The sequence below is a fragment of the Andrena cerasifolii genome, chromosome 6 (genome assembly GCF_050908995.1).
Source record: "Andrena cerasifolii isolate SP2316 chromosome 6, iyAndCera1_principal, whole genome shotgun sequence".
NCBI classification, from domain to species: domain Eukaryota; kingdom Metazoa; phylum Arthropoda; class Insecta; order Hymenoptera; family Andrenidae; genus Andrena; species Andrena cerasifolii.
The window spans coordinates 13,000,077-13,019,271 of NC_135123.1; the positions used below are offsets into that span (position 1 = coordinate 13,000,077).

Here is a 19,195-nt window from a genome sequence, read left to right on the forward strand (position 1 = left end):
CCTGAAGCCTCGTGCAGGACGATCTTCGCCTCTCGCGAGATCGATATAACCAGCCCCCCCGGTGAAGCTGCAGGCGAAACGGGCTGCTCCTGCTGCTGCCTGGCTCTGCAACGTGCAGACTGATAAGGGTCGCTGGGGCTCCCTTGAATCGATCAACGCCTGATTCGCTAACCCATTTATGCGTGGAGACCCCATGCTGCGTCTACATCAGCGAAATTTTCACGCACCGCATAGGTAAAGGGTAGAAATTTGCTGGTTTAGGATCATCCACGTGGGGCTGCGTTTTGGGGTAGGATAATGGAAACAGGATAGAGATTATTATAGCTCCTTCTATTTTAGCTCCACCATTTTCAGGTACTGCATTATTGACGAAATTTTTCGTTTCGAGCATTACGGCTCAGCGGCTCTGATTCGCCTCCAAATTCGGTTCGATAAATAATTAACGATTCCCGGTACGCGTATGCTTCTATAATTCGGCGCCAATAAGTCATGGACGACTGCGTATTTCACGCAGCAGGGAGCACTGTTCGTTAATACCTAGGCAATCTATTTTTTCATTAAGGGGGCAGACCACTGTAACGGTGCTTTCGGGAATTTATTTCAACCAAACGACGCAAGTAAATCAATGGATTGCTTAGTATAGATAATAATGCACACATCGAAGGGTACGAAAAAAATTTTTCCAATCAAATTCATAAATTCGTTTCCTGTATACTTCTGTATACTTCTTCGTCAAAATGTGCGCTGTGGCAAAATCCTGCTTGTCGCGTTGACAGTGCCCAGGCCATATGGTTAATCCGAATTCAAAAGGACAAAAATATTTACAAACTAGAAGCCTACCTCTATTACATGACGATAAAAAAAACAAAATCGCAAAAAAATTACAAAATGGCACCCCACTGAAAAAAATCATGTTTTCGGGGTACAAAATTGGGGAACTGTTGATAAAAAAAATAGAAGCGATTCGTTAATTGAATAAAACTGATCGTCATGTAATAGCGACGGGTTTTTCATATAATAAATGCCCTTGCTCGTGTCAATTGGATGTATAGTTTTCTCTGTAACTGTCAACGCGGTTGAAAAATATTCTGAGGAAAACGCGTTCAAAGTTCCGCAAGGCTCAGTCGCGTGCTTGACACCGCTTCACGGAAAACACTGTATCTCCGTCAATTTTGCGAATTTCTTCATAAAGTTTGGAGAGAGCGTTCTAGAAACGTGCATCTTTCAGACAATGTGAAAAGGAAAAAAATGATTTTTCCTATTTTTTACAGTGGTCTGCCCCCTTAAACTCTGCGCTTGAGTTTAATGAAATTTTATTGGTTTACCAGAAACTGTATCGTAAAATGTAAAGTGCAATGTTGAACTTTGCCACGGTGAAGTAATTCACCAAATTGTTTACTGGATTATCAGTGGGATTCGTCGACTTTTTTCGCTCGGCGTATTTAAATCGCAAAAAATGGACGCCCTTCTTTCCGTGCCAAGGGAGACAGCACCGAAGATGGAATCCTTAATATGACTGCGCCTTATGCACCTCGTGCAGCCTCGTGACGCGTGCCTCGCATACAGGCTATAAATATTCTTTCTTTATTCCGCGAGAAATTTTTCCATCGGGTGAGACGAGTCGCACCTTGCTCGCCGTTTTTCACGGGATTTCCTCCGGGGAATAATATCCCAGCGACTGGCAGGACAGATTACATCTCCGTATCGGTCCGCGTATCACGGATTTCAGTAAGGGGATGGAAATATGGAGGGTGCTCGATATTCTTACTCGACAATTTTCTACCATTCATGTCTGTTGCGTGATTTCCTTCCATCAGCCCTTCTCGAGGCCTGGAGGATCGTAAATCTTCGACGTTTCCACGATTATATACCAAAATGTTCGAAGTCGTTGGATCGTAGCAAATGTGTTTTTTATACACAGCCTTGGAAGTTGGAATCGAAAAGGGAGTGATAACCGTGTTATCGCGAAAGGGTTAAGAATTCGCCTAGAAAACGTTTCCAGCGGGCACTCGGCAGAGAAAGTCACGCCTCCGTCTCGTCCACTGTAATTCCCTGGGCGCCAGGATCAAAGGGGGCAGAACCAGGAGCTGCGATCCAGGATAACAGGCTCCAATTACGCGATCGAGGTATCGCGAAGCTCCAGGGATCGTTCCACCTGAGGCAAATTGAATTCCACCCGTGGACAACCGCACGATCCCTTACCAGCCGAAGAATTTTCAAAGAGGCGTCAATGTGGAAAGGGAGCAACCCCTAAAAATGTACAGTTCAAAAATTGCGCTATCGAGGTTACTTTCTGTTGGGAAGTGCCTGCGATTGCATTTCAACGAAAGAAAAGTCGGAGGAGAATCGGCATTGAAATCGGAAGTTAAGGCTTCACCCCCATTAACGTACAAACTTCCCTCAGGAGCGTATTTTTCTAGTAAATTGGGGTGAGAAAAATGTTGAGTTCCCCTGAAAAGTCATCCCGCACAAAAGGAGACTTCGACTGTGGAGGACAGTTCAACAATGGAGAAACATTATTCTCCAAGAGCAAAGGATTCTGTTTGAAATCTCCATTGTCTTGGTTAATTTCCTCCAAAGGCGGTTTTTCCAACGGTGCAGTGTATTATGCAAAAGGGGGAAACTGCGTGTAGCTTCCACTGCATTGTTCCGCAGTGTTATCGACTGGCGCGTCTCGAATCTCGAACTTCAACCCGCGTGCGTTCTCGTCAAATTAATTTCCACTAAAATTCCAGTTTTCTGCCATTGTCACCGATGGCGGAACAATATTTTCCCTGACGCTCGATGTTGCAGGGGATGCGAAATACGAGGCGCGGATTAAAATCCAGTTCTCTCTCTCCGGTATCCCCTGTTCTCCTCGTGCTCGAACGAAATCCACCTGGCAATATCGCCTTGACAGTCGTTGGGGGGTAGGAAAAAAATTTACCGAGGCGGAGAATCGCGTATAAAGATTAAAATTTCACCCAGCGCGACTGGAATTACTTCTCGCCATGCTTTTTCAACGTTCACCCTCTTCGTCCGCGTATTTTAATTATCTCAAAGGTCCATTCGCGGATACTCCAAAGCCCTTGGACAACAGAACCTTAAGGGGAAACACCACTGTGACGGCCGGGAAAGTAAGCCATTCTTAAAAATTTTTTTTCAGGAATAATATACAGTTTTCATAGAAAATTTTGATTACCTACCTTTAGTACGCTGTCTTAAGAGACTATACAGAAAAAAATAAATAGGAAAACACCCATAAATTTTAATATATTAATTAATCTTCTAGACCCCCCACGCGAGCTGGTCGAAGGTGTAACTATGGAACAGCAGGTGCGAAATCAAATTTCTTTTTTTTTTATAAACTATATGAGTGTAGTTTCCGTTGTACGTACCGATTTCTTAAACAAATTATTTTTGTAAAAATGGTGCGGCTTAGAAGAAAAGTTTCGATAATCCGCGAATAAGATAGACAGCTCTTCGAGCGTATTTAGAAAAATTTGTTTTCAATCAAAGAATCCGTACGTACAACGGAAACTACACTTATATAGTTTATAAAAAAAAAAATGAAATTTAATTTCGGACCTGCTGTTCCGTAGTTACACCTTCGACCACCTCTCGTCGGGGGGTCTAGAAGATTAATTAATATATTAAAATTTATGGATGTTTTTGTGTTTATTTTTTCTTGTATACTCTCTTAAGACAGCGTACTAAAGGTAGGTAATAACAATTTTTTATGAAAACTGTAAATTATTCCCGAAAAAAATTCTTAAAAGTGGCTTACTTTTCCGGCCGCCACAGTGGTGTTCCCCCTTAACTTATAATTGGCTCGTAAGTTGCTCCAGAATCAGAAACAATTCTGCCTACGCAAATTCTTTCACGAATACTTTTCAAGTATCTTCTAACGAGATGCTAAACTCCTACTAACAGTAACAAGTGGAATTGAATACGATAATCGAGTAAGTTTCCCTTCCTTCTGCTCCTCTATCTTCGCTGCCAAATAAATACGCTGCAGCAAAGTTCTCTGTCGCACAGATAGTCTCCAGCCCCGCTATTTTGAACTGCTAAGTAGAACTAATTAATTCCAGGCCATTGTAGGCTCGTTTGTCGCTAGGGGTGATAACGACGCTATCGGAGATACGCATTGAATGCTAGCGGCTGGTTCGGGGGGTGGCTCGACTCGGCCAAGGACACCGAGTGGGGTCAACTCCTCGGGATGCAACAGATAGCCTTCAATGCACAGCCTGAGCCGTGCTGTGGTTTCCTCGAGCGGGTAAACGAGGGAAAGAAGCTGCTTCGATTTCCTGCTCGAATTACTGCGGCAGAATCACCTGGATTCCCTCGCTGCGGAGGGTTGCACCGGGCTGGATTACCAAAAGTGCATTAACGGGAGAGACAATTTATTCCCATTGTTTTCTGCAGTGGGAAACAATGGGAAGCACTATTCCCTAACGCCTAAACCTTCTATACGAGTACCACTGCACTCTGAAATTCTTTCTGCATTACCCAATTGCAGGTAATTGGAGTGGAATTAACACGGCTGCCACCGTATCCCATTAATGAAACGATTTATCAAAGAAGATTAAAAATAATCAACTACAGTGACAATACTTCAAATCAAAGGGATCTGCCCAAGAAGATCCAGCCTCCCCGATTTCGCGAGAATGTACCGACCAAGTTCTCGACTGGCTCGATCGTTAAATCCGTCTGGATCGTGGATCATTGATCGCGATACGGGGGATCGGGTGAGCCACGACAGATGGAGCTCGATGTACGCCGCGAAAGGCTCGGCGTGGAATCCGCTCGCTTTGGCCGCGGGCAGAGAAAGCTCGGGCTAGCCTCGAAGGCACGAGCCGATGCCAGCCAGGGCTGCCTCTTCTTCTTCTTCTCCTTTTCCTTTCACCGCCGTGGCATATGTCACGCCGTAGCCGTGCACGATTTCCAATGGAATCGTGCCCCGTCCCCTGATAACGATCGAGACGGTTTCACGCGGCGGCCTCAAAGATCATCGAGGAAATTTGCGACGCTCTCCGCGGAGGAAAGTGTCTTTGCCCGCCTCTGCGATCGGCCCTCATTGTCGTCCCTGCGAATGTTTCTTCGGGAAGATTTCCTTGAAAGAAACTTGTATGCTAATCCGTCGATGTGTTAATCTTCTCGCGGGACGTCTTCTTCGTAGGTGGTGTCTTAACTTCGTTCTAAGAAATCGCGGGAACTTGGGTGAAAGAGATCAAGGTTCCGTGTTTGGGGACAATAATTTATAAAATTTATTTTGCAGATGAAATCGGAGATATTCTTATGGATCCACGGCTCCGTTATCAGAGAATGATACTTATCGATCCCTTATCTGCTAAATCGATGCCGGATCGATCGTGTCATCGCCATTTGTCGACGGTTTAACGGTGCTCCCCGCGGCTGCAGTTCGCGCGTGCAATTTTCGACGGAGTCACGAACGAAGAAACGATCATTAGCATTCCAAGCGATCATTCCTTTAAATAGACGGTAGTCGAAGGATAACGGACCACGTTCCTTTCTTCCGTTTTCCTCCTTGCCGTTCGCGCGAGGTATTCTCGTCGCTCGTTGAAAAAAAAGAAATAAGAAATTTATGGCCCGTACTTGCTCGAAGGACGAGCGACGACGGTGACGGACGGCTGCTCTTTCCGTTGTATAACTTAATTGTTTGTTGAACGCTGGTCTCGTGAGCCTGCACGAGAGGAACGGCGATTATGTAATTTACTATGATAATATAATCGAGAGGATTCGTCTCCAAGCGTCTCTTCGCATTCTGCTATCGTCACTGATGACATTAATATCGATGCGGGGTATTTTAAGTGGCCGTGCGTTTAATAATGCAAAGTAGCATGTAGCAACGATGGCGGAGAAGAAAGTTTGCGTAAGTATCCTTCGTCGTCTGTGCCATGTGAAAATTCAGCGGTAATTTATCGCGGTGGTATCGTTAGAGCCGTTTTTCGGAGGGTAGGCGGATCATTGCTTCCTCAAAGAGATCCATAGATCTCGCAGAGATGTAATTACTCGAGCAGGAAGTGCAAGTTACGCTTCCCACTTAGGCGCATCGATCATTCGCGTGCTCCGAAGTAGCCATTGTAATCAAAGGGTCTTCACGATCCATAGATCGAAGATCCTCGATCTTGAGAGTCTCGGAGCGTATTTAGAAAGTGATCGGCAATAACTCATCGTGCACCACGAATCACCATCCTCAATTATATCTGCCCCTCGTCGTGTTTCAGGAAACTCAGCGATTCCATCACCCACTCTATTTTTCTTTAACGATACAGTAGCTTGTAATTGCCATCGGGGGTCGCGCGTCTGCCGCGAGATTCGCATGATCGAACAGCAGACTCGTGGAACACGTGCATACACTTTCCCCGGTGAAGATTCCCCGATTGGAGTTCCCCAGCCTTGTAAAGGGCAAATTCCTCGGGCTGGGTTTACAGACACTGTCGAGCAGAATTGGTGCACGCTGTTGCGCAATACAACACCCCTGCCTATCGCTACGACGCACGACTTGCTAATCGAGTAATTGGGATCTATTAATCCACAACAGTGTGCCACAGGTTACCTACCACCGCCACCTTCGGTGACCAGACAATAACACCGAATCATTAGCCTCCCACGTTCAATCCCGCAGCCACGTCAGCCCTCGTTCAACACGGCCATCAAGGATGCCACAGGCCTGCCGGAGGCGTGAACCGATCTGCTCTCTAGAATCGCGGAAAGATTGAACGATCAATCAGCGGGACGGGCCGCGAACGAGAACCAATAACCGCGGGCACGCGATCGAACCTCTGGGGATCCTAGCGCGCGGCTTTACTAAAGGGTAAATTCCTACGGCGGGCTCCTCCACAATGACTTCTGCCGCGGAGTCGAGTCATCGATCCGCCCGGCAACCTGTTGGCAAGAAATGGCCGAAAGATTCGCAGGCCTCGTGGCATTTACATCTCGATTCCGAGAGACAGACGGTGTCGCAACGCGCGCGCGTGCAGACTTCCTATGACGGTGCTCGTCACCCGCTCCAAAATGCCAGGCGTGCCCTTCCCCCTGCGCTGACATTTCGGGGGAGGAACGAAAGAACCCGTGGCATCGAATTTCGCGAGCGGGGCACGTGCTCGACCAGCGGGGAAGCGAATTCGAACGGGGACGGGAACCGAGTTTCGTCGAACTCTAGGCACGAGCTGGTGATTCGTTCAGAAACTTTGTCTCCGCGCTTGGGTGAAATGTCGCAGAATTTTGCTACCTAGCAGTTTATCGATTCGGGGTGTCGGCTCGGGGAAGCTGTTTGAGATTGAAGGGTTGATTGGAAATTGAAAGTCCGGTGAGTGAGGGAAGGCCGAGCTGCATCCAAGTTGCAGCGGAATTGGTTATTTTAGGGGAGCAATGAATATTTCGCTTGGGACACAGTGGAATACTGTTACTGGGCTTCAAGGACCTTTATTTTAGTACGAACGATACTGTGCCGTGTGTAATCAGCATCCAGCTTTCGATCCCAAGGTCGAGTGTCCGAAGAGTTTCCAGCGTTATTGGTAACTCGGGGCAGGAACGATGTTAACTACTTGCAGTCCGTAATCCATCGCGGCGGCATTAAATTGTAGGTGCAATTTCATCGATAGCCTTCAGAATGGATACTCTGTTGCATTAATAGAACAGTCTATGGGTGAACGAAGCTGGTTTCGCTTTCGACGCAATGGCAACTGCAGCCGTGCTTCCGAACCGTCGGAAAACTCCGTATTTTCTCTGTTACGTAAAAAAAAAGCAGCATTGCGAAAAACACGCGAATTACACGAGCCTGTTTTTCCCCTGTTTCTTCGCGGAAACCGATTCCCCTCGGAAGAGTTCCTCCTTGACTCCAGCCGCGACCAATGAACCAGATCCAGCTCCCATTTCCTCCGCCCTTGTGTACCCAACTTGTTCCTTACCTCGAGGTACCAATTTATCCACATTTTACGGCTTTTCATATCGAGCGAGCCGCGCTTAATGGAGGTTTAATCCTCGATGAAAGTGGTGTATCGCGAGCGAGCGTTTTATGGCGATATCTGCCGCGACTCGTAAACGCTGCACCGATGCCACATCTGCTTATGCCGCGAGCGATGTCGGGGGCGTGCAGAGGTACCGTTTACGAGCCGAAATTATTACAGTTCTGGCGGGAAACGTGGCTGTAAATTCGGGGGGTATGGGGAACTTTCGACTCGTAAAATTTAGAAGAAAGTTGGTGTTGCGAATAATTCGCTGGATCAGCTGGCGCTCTGAGGAGCCCCGCTGGGTATAAATCAACCGGCGTAAGGTGCAAACGGTAGCTTTATTAGTCTGCGAAACTGGAGGCAGTTACTTCGTAATCGCACAATCGATCGGACGTTTAGTGTGACATAGGCGATTCGGTGGGTGCATGTGTTAGAGACTTTATGGTATACCACCAAAAGGGGTAAGGCAGTCACATATCCGTGAGGGATACGTTGCATCACTGCTCGGGCTAATTAACGAGTGTCGGGTTCCAAATGGAAGAAGCCGAATGTTAACATTCTCGGGTTATCTTCCACGAAGTAACCCAGAGTAAGTGAATCTTCTACAAACCATCTGATACACATTTTCCAGCGTACATCAGACCCCGCGGCGAGGGACTCATCCGCTACACCGTGCATCCGAGCATCACTGGGACCCCCCAAAACTCGAGACCCAAGCGAATAGTACCTCGTCGAGTATCGAAGCCTGACTCTCCCTTGAAAGGCTCGCTCCTACGCCATTGCAAGCCGACTGTAGAAGCGAAGCAGCGGCTCTTGGATCACCATAGACCCCGGCATACAGGCATCGGGGCGTCGAAAGACAGGGAAGGGGGGCAGGGGCCCGACGGGGCCCGCAGTGGTGGTGGAAATATAAAGCCCGACGAGTGGCGGGCCTCAGTCAGTCCGTGAGCGGTACCTACACCTTCAAGGTCCGCGTCCTTGAAGCTACATTCGTCACCAGATCTCACCTAGCGAAGCCAAGGATCCCGTGGACGGCGCCCGCGAGCGCTGATCGCCGATAATCTCGTCCCTCGTAACCGGAAGTGGTGGCAGCGAACTCTCTCGTGATCTCCCCGTAGAGGCTCCCGCCTCGCGTCAGCAACTACTCCCCCCCTCGCCTTTTCGCCTCTCGTTCAGTTCTCGACACGAGTGACCTGGGGAGAAGCGTGGATACGACGGTGATCTCGTGAAACGGAACGTCCATCAGCGGGAGCAGGAAGCGGCGTGTTCCTTCCGTCAGAGGAGGATGAGGTCCTCGCTGGTGCTGCTGTTCCTGGCAGCGATCGTCCTCGCCGGTGAGTAATGCCACTTTCCTGCGCCCTGCCACCGATTAATCACTCCAGCCCCTGGGGCGTCGTATCTGTAGAGAGCACTCGGAGAGTTAGGGTCGGTGGAATTTAGAGGATGACATCGGTGGCCTACGATCCTGGAGGTCGGAGCTCAGGGTGGCTCGCGGTGGAAAATGGCGGTGACAGGGAACATGGTAGCAGAGTTTCTGATCCGTGCCGGGGATTTCCAATATGGGATTGATGTTTGACCTCTGCTGGCTGCCGTGGAGGGTCGCGAAAGGTCGCACGGGGTCCTTCGCTCATCCTTTATGCAGAAATGGTCCTTTTGTCGGAGATTCTTAACGTATCGGTTACCTGAGTATCTATATCGCGAGCAGATGCTACGAACGCTCCGTTAGAACGCATCGTTACGCGTTAGTAACCTCGTACCCCTCGAAATTTACCAAAGCATCGTAGTATCGCTGAAAGAATTTACCTAACGATCCCTATCATCGATTACTCAAATCACTCTCGAATCAACTGGATTATCCAGTAAACACTGGTCTGTTGCACAAAACCGTCACTGAATCACCGCGTGAAATTGCAAATTAAACCAGCGATCGGCCAGGGGCGAAAAAAGCGAGCGGAGTGCACGTGAGGCCCAAAATGGCGAGGGTACTCAGCGAGCCAAGTTGCTTTTCCCCTCCCGAGGGGTGCATCCGCGGTTCTCCTCGCCCAGATAGAGGAGCAAGTTTTTCAGGAGAAAATCGGCCGAGAATATACGATTCTGGCGGTCGCCAGAGACGACAGGTTGCATAAGAGATTAGAGCGTGAAAGCCCCTTGGTCTGGTTGGTCCCGGATGGGTGACGTCACTGCCGTGCCCTGAAAAACAACAGGAGAGGGGAGGGCACAACTTTCCCCATTTGTCGCAGCGCTGAGCGGAGCGGGCGCGAGCCTGGGGGACCAGCGGGATCGAGAAGCCATAGAAATTGTCCTCGAGAGCCGTGGTCCACTTTGAAACGATGCCCGCCCGGTCCTCCAACTTTGAAATTCCCTGTAGAGCATCGTTACTTTCTAAATTAACCACTCCTCCGGTTTCTGTTGGCTTAGGCCAAGCGAAATTAAGCCAGTCAGTCGATTCAAGACGTTTTTTATCCGGACCACCACTTTTGGGACTGCCTGAAGAATTCTCAATTTCCAAGGAGATCCGGCGACTACAGTACTTTGCTACTGAAACTTGCAGATGACTTAATGTCGCTCGCCCGCAGCCTCGCGAGTTGACATCCCTCTTTCAGGGATTCTTCAAGAATTTCACTTTCCTTTTCTGGAGATGTAGTGATTTCTTGCAACTTGACTTCTTTCCAACTGGATACCCCAGTTTTGTACCTCTGCTGTGGAAAAGTATGCAGTTTGCTTCAGTTCGCTTTGAACCTTGACATCTGAAAGTCTTTATGATTCTTCAGTATCGTATCGAGTTGAATTTTCACTTTCCTCTTTGGAAGATTTCTATATTTGGAGCTTGAATTGTGCTCAATTTACCCACGAACACCATTTGTCTAATCTTGAGAGTATTTCAAGCGTTCCTCTCTCCGGTGTGACCAATCTCCCACTACGCCAGTCCGTCCAATTTAGCTTCCTTCCACTTAGCCTTGCCGATGCTATCCTATTCTACTTAAGAAGCTCCCGATTTCGCTTTCTACCTCGAGCCTTCTCTCTCGCCACGGAACGTTTCTGAAATTTCCACTCGCGAACTTCCCACTCTGCGAAGCCAATCGAAACGACCTTCTGCACGGAACTTCTTCGGCAGGATCTGACTTTCTCTTCAAAAGGCAGCCACGATTGCTCGGGGAACTCGACTGGGCGTCTTCCCTAGCAAATGCAATCCTCTCCGCGCCGTTCTAAAATGCCAAGCGGACAGGGAAGCGTCTCCGTCGAGTGCAAACCGTGGGCTAATGCAAAATGCTGGCCGCTAATAAAACAATGTCGTTCGAAAGCAACGGGACAGCTTTCTCCGTTCCCGGCTTTGATACCTATATAAAATTAAACGCGAGCTCCAAACTGCAACGAGAAGAAAGCAACACGTGTTTCTCCGAGCGCGTAAAAAAATATGCCGCTTGCCTTCGCTTTCTCGACGAGAGCGTTTTCTTCGATCCGTAAATGAGTTTAATCGAAACGGCACCTCGGCGGAGGACCATCTGGCGCGTGCCGTCAATTCGCGGTGCGTTCGTCCGTATCATTACCGAGAAACGACCAATCCCCGTCTGGCCTCTCATTCTGCAAGCAGGAGGCAATTACTCGAGTGAAAAACATATTGTTCAATGATAAGTTACGTAGGGAAAGTAAATATTGGGCAAATCGCGCGAGGCTCGCTCGCAATCTCTTACGCAAGCAATAATATTGTTTTTCACTTCCGGGCTCGAGTGAATATAAAGTAATCAAATCACGGTGATAAATCTGAACGCCGAGAATTTCAATCGATATCGAGGCTTCTTTTTGCCATAGAAAGAGAAGAACGAAACGAAGCTGAGTAGACGATTAACGCGGTTATAATTAATGATTGGGTTTCGAGCAACACTGTTTGCCAGCTCTACGATCAGAGAATAAATAACAGTAATTTCTTAACTGTGATATCCTCGCGATTATGCAACGAGTGTGAATCTCGAAACTTCATCGACGAAATCCAAGTAAATTGAAGCAACATTTGTAACGTTTAAGGGGATCAAAGGATTCAAATCATGAGACACGTTAATGCTGATCGAAATATAATATTTATTTAATACACATTCGCAATACGATCTGTTGACGCACACTTGCACCACATATTTATTAGTTGTCTAAAGATCTCAGTTTCTCCATGGCCCATGACTGAAATTTCCCTAGCCTCCCTGTCCCTCTGAAGCCCTCCAAATTCCATCACCCATCCCCATTCAGATCTGGGATTAGGTGAGCCACGAAACACTCTAATTGCAGAGGGCTCCGAGCGTGTGAAGCGGCAAGAGGATGCCAAGAAGGAGGAGAGCTTCGAGAGCGAGATCTGCAAGGACAAGGATGCAGGCGAGTGGTTCAGATTGGTGGCCGGGGAGGGTGACAATTGCCGCGACGTGATCCAGTGCACCAGCTCCGGTCTCCAGGCGATCAGGTGTCCCGCTGGCTTGTACTTCGACATCGACAAGCAGACCTGCGACTGGAAGGACTCCGTGAACAACTGCAAGCTGAAGAATAAGGAGAGGAAGGCGAAACCTCTGTTGTACACCGAGGAGCCTCTCTGCCAGGACGGTTTCCTCGCTTGCGGCGACGGATCTTGCATAGAGAGGGGCCTGTTCTGCAACGGAGAGAAGGACTGCGGCGATGGATCCGATGAGAACATTTGCGGTGAGTGGAAGATTAATATTTTCACCAGGGAGCCGATATCCTGGCGAAGTTGGAGAAATTCGGCAAGCCGCACTGCCGAGTGAAAGGAACGCTCGGCGACCTGGCTTTTGCAATTCATCATTGCTGAGAAATTTCAACATTGAGTTAATTGCTCCGCGAAGCGAACGTGAGACGTCAAAAGGAGCAAACTGTTCCCTGAAAATTCCAGACATGGACAACGACCCGAACAGAGCGCCGCCCTGCGACCCCGCCGTCTGCGTACTTCCCGACTGCTTCTGCTCCGAGGATGGCACAACCATCCCCGGCGATCTGCCGTCCAAGGACGTGCCGCAGATGATCACGATTACCTTCGATGACGCCATCAACAACAACAACATCGGCCTCTACAAGGAGATCTTCAACGGGAAACGCAAGAACCCGAACGGTTGCGACATCAAGGCCAGCTTCTTCGTCTCCCACAAGTACACCAATTACTCGGCTGTCCAGGAAATGCACAGGAAGGGCCACGAGATCGCCGTTCACTCTATCTCGTAAGGAAATAGGATAGCAATCAGAGAAAACCTCTCAATTAATACTCTTCTCCCTGTTCCACTTTAAATCTCGATTCTGCGAGACCAGCGACACTAGAGTTAGGCTTAACGAAGAGGTGACACCTGTTTCCAGGCACAACGACGACGAACGATTCTGGTCGGACGCCACCGTGGACGACTGGGCGAAAGAGATGGCTGGCATGAGGATCATCGCTGAGAAATACGCCAACTTGACGGACAACAGCGTGGTCGGCGTGAGGGCTCCGTACTTGCGGGTCGGTGGAAACAATCAGTTCACCATGATGGAGGAGCAAGCCTTCCTTTACGACTCCACCATCACCGCGGCCTTGAACAACCCGCCGCTGTGGCCTTACACGATGTACTTCAGGATGCCCCATCGCTGCCACGGAAACCTGCAGCACTGTCCCACGAGGTAATCACGATGTTGATAGAAGTATATGCATAAATCAAGTTGGCGTAGCGTTAGAATGAATTGCGAGGCTTCTAGCGTTCATGAATCACTGCAGGACATTAATATTAATGGCATCCCGCAACTGACCTAAGACAGCAATGATTCCGCTGCATCGTCAACGAACTTTCACTGACAATCCGAAGTAGAATCGACCTTAATCAAGCAGCTACCACCCTGAAAACCAATTAACAGACCGTAGCAGCTTGATTAGCCCCCCTTAACCCGCCACGCGAATCTCTTCCCCCAGGTCGCACGCTGTCTGGGAGATGGTGATGAACGAGCTGGACCGTCGCGAGGACCCCCAGAACGACGAGTACCTGCCTGGGTGCGCCATGGTGGACTCGTGCAGCAACATCCTGACCGGCGACCAGTTCTACAACTTCCTCAACCACAACTTCGACCGGCATTACGAGCAGAACCGCGCCCCCCTGGGTCTCTACTTCCACGCTGCCTGGCTGAAGAACAACCCCGAGTTCCTGGACGCGTTCCTCTTCTGGATCGACGAGATCCTCGCCAACCACAACGACGTGTACTTCGTCACGATGACCCAGGTGATCCAGTGGATCCAGAACCCCCGCACTGTCACAGAGTCGAAGAACTTCGAGCCCTGGAGGGAGAAGTGCGTGGTCGACGGCGCTCAAGCCTGCTGGGTGCCTCACACTTGCAAGCTCACCTCGAAGGAGGTACCCGGGGAGACCATCAACCTTCAGACCTGCGTCCGTTGTCCGAATAACTACCCATGGGTGAACGACCCGACCGGTGACGGCTTCTTCTAGACACCGCACCGTCCCCCGTTCCTCCTTCTCGTCTAAGTCAAAACCCCCTGACTCTCCTCTTGCCCCATGTCGTTCGAAGCGTTCGACCCTCATCTTCCTCCAGCTCCCCCCAGGGTGTCATCACCCGTCCACCCTTCCTCCGTACTCGTCCCCCCATTGGTCGGCCACTCTTGACGAGTCTCACGATGGACGCGGGGTCGTCGGCCATGTTTTCGATCGGGAGACGCCAGACAGGGGGGTCCATCTGGATGGTACAGGGTAGTTGCGGAAAAATGGCCACTCTAGGCGTCACAAAGTAGCTTTCGATGCTAAGGGTGATACTAGCAGGTGTCGACGAGGAAGATGGGCCACCCCCCGATCGGTTCCCCGGTCGAAAACCGTCCGTCGCGTCACCAGCGATCTGTGATAAGTTTCGAGCGCCTCGAGATTCAGCGACCAGGACGACGAACACTACGACAACGACGAGACAGCCGCGCGAACACCATCCCAAGCCCCGCGACGATCGAACCGAAATTCTCCCCTCACCTTGAAGCACGACGGAGAGAATGACGGCTTGTCCCTCGAAGGGAGCGCGAGTCCACGACTCGACGGCGTGATACCGAAATGCGCGCGACCCTATCTGTCCCCGAATAATTCCTGCCACCCGAGAGGACGCGACGGATCAGCTGGACAGGCCCGGTGTCCCGAGCATCGATCATCCCCCCCAGCGACCGTCGAAACTCCCTCCTCGATGGCGGGCACCCTTATTTTTCTAAGGGTCAGCCAAACTTTATATATATAAATATATAAATATATTAAATATTATGTATGTACATTTTTTAAAGCTAAGTGATACTATCCGTTTACCGTTCTCGATGGAACCTTTAATAAAAGAGAAACTTTCGAAGCGCGGCGTTCTTTCTTCCCATTTGTCGGGCCACGTGGTCGCTCGCAACGCGGAGGAAAGTGGAACAGGTTCGAAGTGCTAGGAGTCGATTGTCAAGTTCAGAGACCTTCGCTCCGTGCCTAGCCCCACGGGTCGATGACCATTTCGCCGCAAGATCCCCGTGTTAACCAGAGGATGCTGCTCCGCAATTTTTTCTCGCTAATATTCAACGAGGAAGCGGTCCAGTGGCACGTCTGCAAGTATATTCAGGTACTGGGTCCTAGGTGGAATTTACAGTAAGAACAGCAAGCGAACCGCGGTGAAACCGGAGCATCGGATCCTTGGAACGCGAGGGGGTGTTAAGATCAAGGCCAGGCTGACTCGAGCGGATTTTTCAGGGCAGTTGCGAAATCCGCTAGTCGGTTTTCGTCCCTGGAAATTAGAACGGCGTGTCGCGCGTACGTGGCCAGCATCGCGGAGTGGTGAGAGGCTGAAGAATATGGCCGAGAAAACGTCGACTGCATTCCTCGGCTTCGTTTCTGTCCCGCTGCTACTGCGAAATTTTCTGCTGGCGTTCGCGCGAAATGCACAAGTGGCTATCTCGCCCGGGAATATTGCATCTGCTCTGCGCGGATGTCGTATCTGCGATAGTCGCAGCGATGAAGCTCAAATAGCGTAGATAAGTATAGATATCGCGACTACGAAGCGTAATTGTAGCGCTTATCGTGGACATGGTCTCCACTTAATTGATAACAGGGTACAACCGGTGGAATAGAAGCATTCTTTTTCGACGTGACTTCGTCTCAGACGGATTTTAGAATGCTGAGCGGCAGGCGAGGCTCCTCGATGGCGAAGTATTTGAAAAAAGGGTCTGACAGTGAAATATAGAAACTTGCTGAAGCGTTGCGCAGCTATAGTACGTTTGACAAATGATCGTTCGTGTCGATTTGACACGCGAGGAATTTTGACATATTACGCGTGGTGGCGAAGCATTCGCACGAAGGGACAGTATATTCGAAAGGGCACAGCCGCCTGGGGTCTTCTCAAACTATTTTCTCAGAAGAATCATTTTCAAGGAAAAAATTCTCCCGTTTCGCATTCAAATCAATTTCCCTTTCGCAAAGAAGATCGAAGGTGCAAAGGTTCTAGGGTTACCGAGGAATCTACCACTGCCAAGCACAATCGCCGTCAATCATGAAAGCAAAACGCCGCTTAATAGCACAGTAGCGAGCCAGCTCGTTGAGGAACAATGAAATCGCAATGGTAATCGATTAACCAGCCCCCCCCCCCTCCCACCCGCCGGCTGCGATAAATCATTGTCGATGCTAGGCAGCGGCGCTCAGGCAGAAATTACGAGTCCAACGTTTTACATACCGGTGTTCCGTTATTTTCCGCGAGGCGTGGAGGCAGAGAAAGAAAGGACGCGCGATGGATGGAAAAGCCATGGTTACCTCTGCGAAATACCAACAGGATCGGTGACTCGAGGCGACTATTGCATTCCGATGGCCAGCCTTCCTTTCGTCGCCATCCGCGAGTCGTTTCCATTCCGCGACGATCCCAGCCTCTGTCTCGCGACCGAGGGAATCGCTTCTAGGTGGAAACCCGCGTGAAAGTACATTATATTTCATGAAGAAAGGTGAGGATAATCTGGAAGGGAATTAGCATCGATTTTCCATGTTTGCAGGCTTCGAAAAAGCCACTAGCAGTTGGTATTAGACATCAGCGATTGATTGTTCTCCAGGTATTCGCGTTGCTCGCAGCGTTGCTATGTAAAGAATTTTGCCAATTAATTGCCAACGCATCCCGCGAATCGTTTGCACCCACGTACTGCGGTGGCGATCAGTAAATGTCGCAATTAAATTCCGGTATCTCGGTCGCATAAATCTTTGGTAAATGCGGCGTGCTGTTCTACGTGTTCGACGTTAAACCACATCAAAGTACATTGTTACATCCCCCCATTATTATTTTCCAAAACCACGGTTTCAGAATATTTTTTTTAACTTTGTAATTTTTATGCTAAAGTACAGTGTTTTAAGAATCAAACAAAATTTATGAAATATCTTAAAATCTTTATTAAAGTTCTTTAAAAAATTGTGACAAACACTCAAACAGTATTCATATTTTCGCAACTAGCGCCTCTGTGGTAAATTTTACCCAGTAGCTCCTCCCGCCGAGTTAATACCTACTCTATTTCTACTCTCAGAGAAACTTCATATTAAATTAACTCCCCTCCTTCCTCGAGAAACGAATCAAACTACTTTCTTTCAGAACAATGTTCTACAAACATTGAGTTTCATTCAAATGAAGTTTCACTATTTAATGCGAATTACAGAACATATTCCTCCCACCCAGGCTTTCCATTTCACGGATATCTTCATCGTACTCCATCAACAGCGAATCTGTCTCAGCAATCGTCTCCTCCTCGATTGAACGCGAACGAATCCTCTTCTCCTCGAGGAATGCACGCGAATCGAGACGCTTGAGATCCACAATGCTGCGCTCGGAATCACCAGGCCGCCGCCGGTAGCGGCCTGAAAATCTCGCGTAAGCGAAAGTAGAGAAAGCTGCGTATCTCGGCGCCGGGGCAAGGCCGTCCATGGCTGACTGAGACTACTTCGACAGGATGCCAGTCGGATCATGCAGGAATCTCGTTAGCTTGTATTACATGAGTGTATGGGACAGAAGTCGTTCAAAGTTTCGCTAGAATATGGAAGCTGAAGAAACTGAGCGTCCAGGGGGCAGGTGTCTGAACGCACCTCTCGTCAAAAGTAGGATACTAAGAAGTAGGCAATATGAGAAATGGATTTTAGGAAAATAAAAAAAGGTACAGTGGGATAAATTGATTTTACTCAAGAGGAAATGTTACATATCGAAAACTAGATCGTGGAAAAGTGAAGGAGTGAAGAATCGAAGACTCTACTCCAAGTCTAAAAAACTCCAGATATGTATAAAGAATTTGAATTCAGAGCAGCGGACACCAATCAAAATCAACACCACCTTCATCCTAAGTCGACGCATCAATTTCGACCCGATTTCTCCGTCGATCCCGTATCGATAGCTTATCTGATCGACACACGGCACATTCCCAGACACAATGACAGTGTCAGTGTCAGCCCGACCCTGTAACGTGGCGTTTCACGTTATTAATCTCGTCGCTGTTTATCATACGATCTCTGGTGGTCATCTTTAACGAGGTACCGTCGAACTTAGACCCTTCGTTGAGGAACTATCCTCTTCGATATCGAACATTTCATGTTCTCGACGCGCTGCCTGTCGATTTTGAAAGCCAACGGCAACGATATCTATGTTAGCGCGGAATTCTATGTCAGGAACTTTTGACTGCCGCCTGGCGCGCCTTCGAAGAAATGGAAGCCAGTGAAATTGATTCCTATTAGGTCAGTGGGCGATGGAGGCAGAACACTGCTCGCCTGGAATGATTTGCCTCCCTTTTTGCGAGTCCGCGTCGCGTAACTAAATTGCGCCGTGTTAATTGAAATTCTCCTTCCACCGGGAGCAATCGATCACGAGTGATTGGATTTTCTTGGCAGCCGCGGTTTCACTTGTCGCTACTAATTGGCGCACGCTTTTAACCGCCAGATGTAGGAAAATGTCTCACCAGGTCCAGGCGCCTTAGTCCGCTGCAGGTGGATGGAACTTGTGCCTGAGGTATCTGGTCGTTGAATTTCATCCTTATTTTCCTGATGAGATCTGATATCGTGAATGATGTAATTAATTTTATTAAACGTGGAGTTAATTTTATTAAATATGCTAAGGTATAACTCCTTGTGTGCATCGTGTTGACCCATTAAGACTCGAACACAATGGAAATTATATTCGAGAATTATTTCTTGAACGAATTTAGTATTTGACAGCAGAAATGGAGCAAATCTATTTGTTTTCGAAAATAAAAAAGGAAT

General features: G+C 48.7%; 1 protein-coding gene across 1 annotated transcript; it reads left to right on the top strand.

Annotated features, from left to right (window-relative positions):
* The first annotated feature begins 8,735 nt into the window (after positions 1-8,735).
* Serp (chitin deacetylase-like protein serp) lies at positions 8,736-15,292 on the top strand. Its single transcript, XM_076813910.1, has 5 exons — positions 8,736-9,289; positions 12,234-12,635; positions 12,844-13,165; positions 13,299-13,598; positions 13,885-15,292. Exons 1-5 carry the CDS (start codon positions 9,241-9,243, stop codon positions 14,411-14,413), a joined length of 1,602 nt encoding a protein of 533 aa, XP_076670025.1. The 5' UTR covers positions 8,736-9,240; the 3' UTR covers positions 14,414-15,292.
* Positions 15,293-19,195: the final 3,903 nt, after the last annotated feature.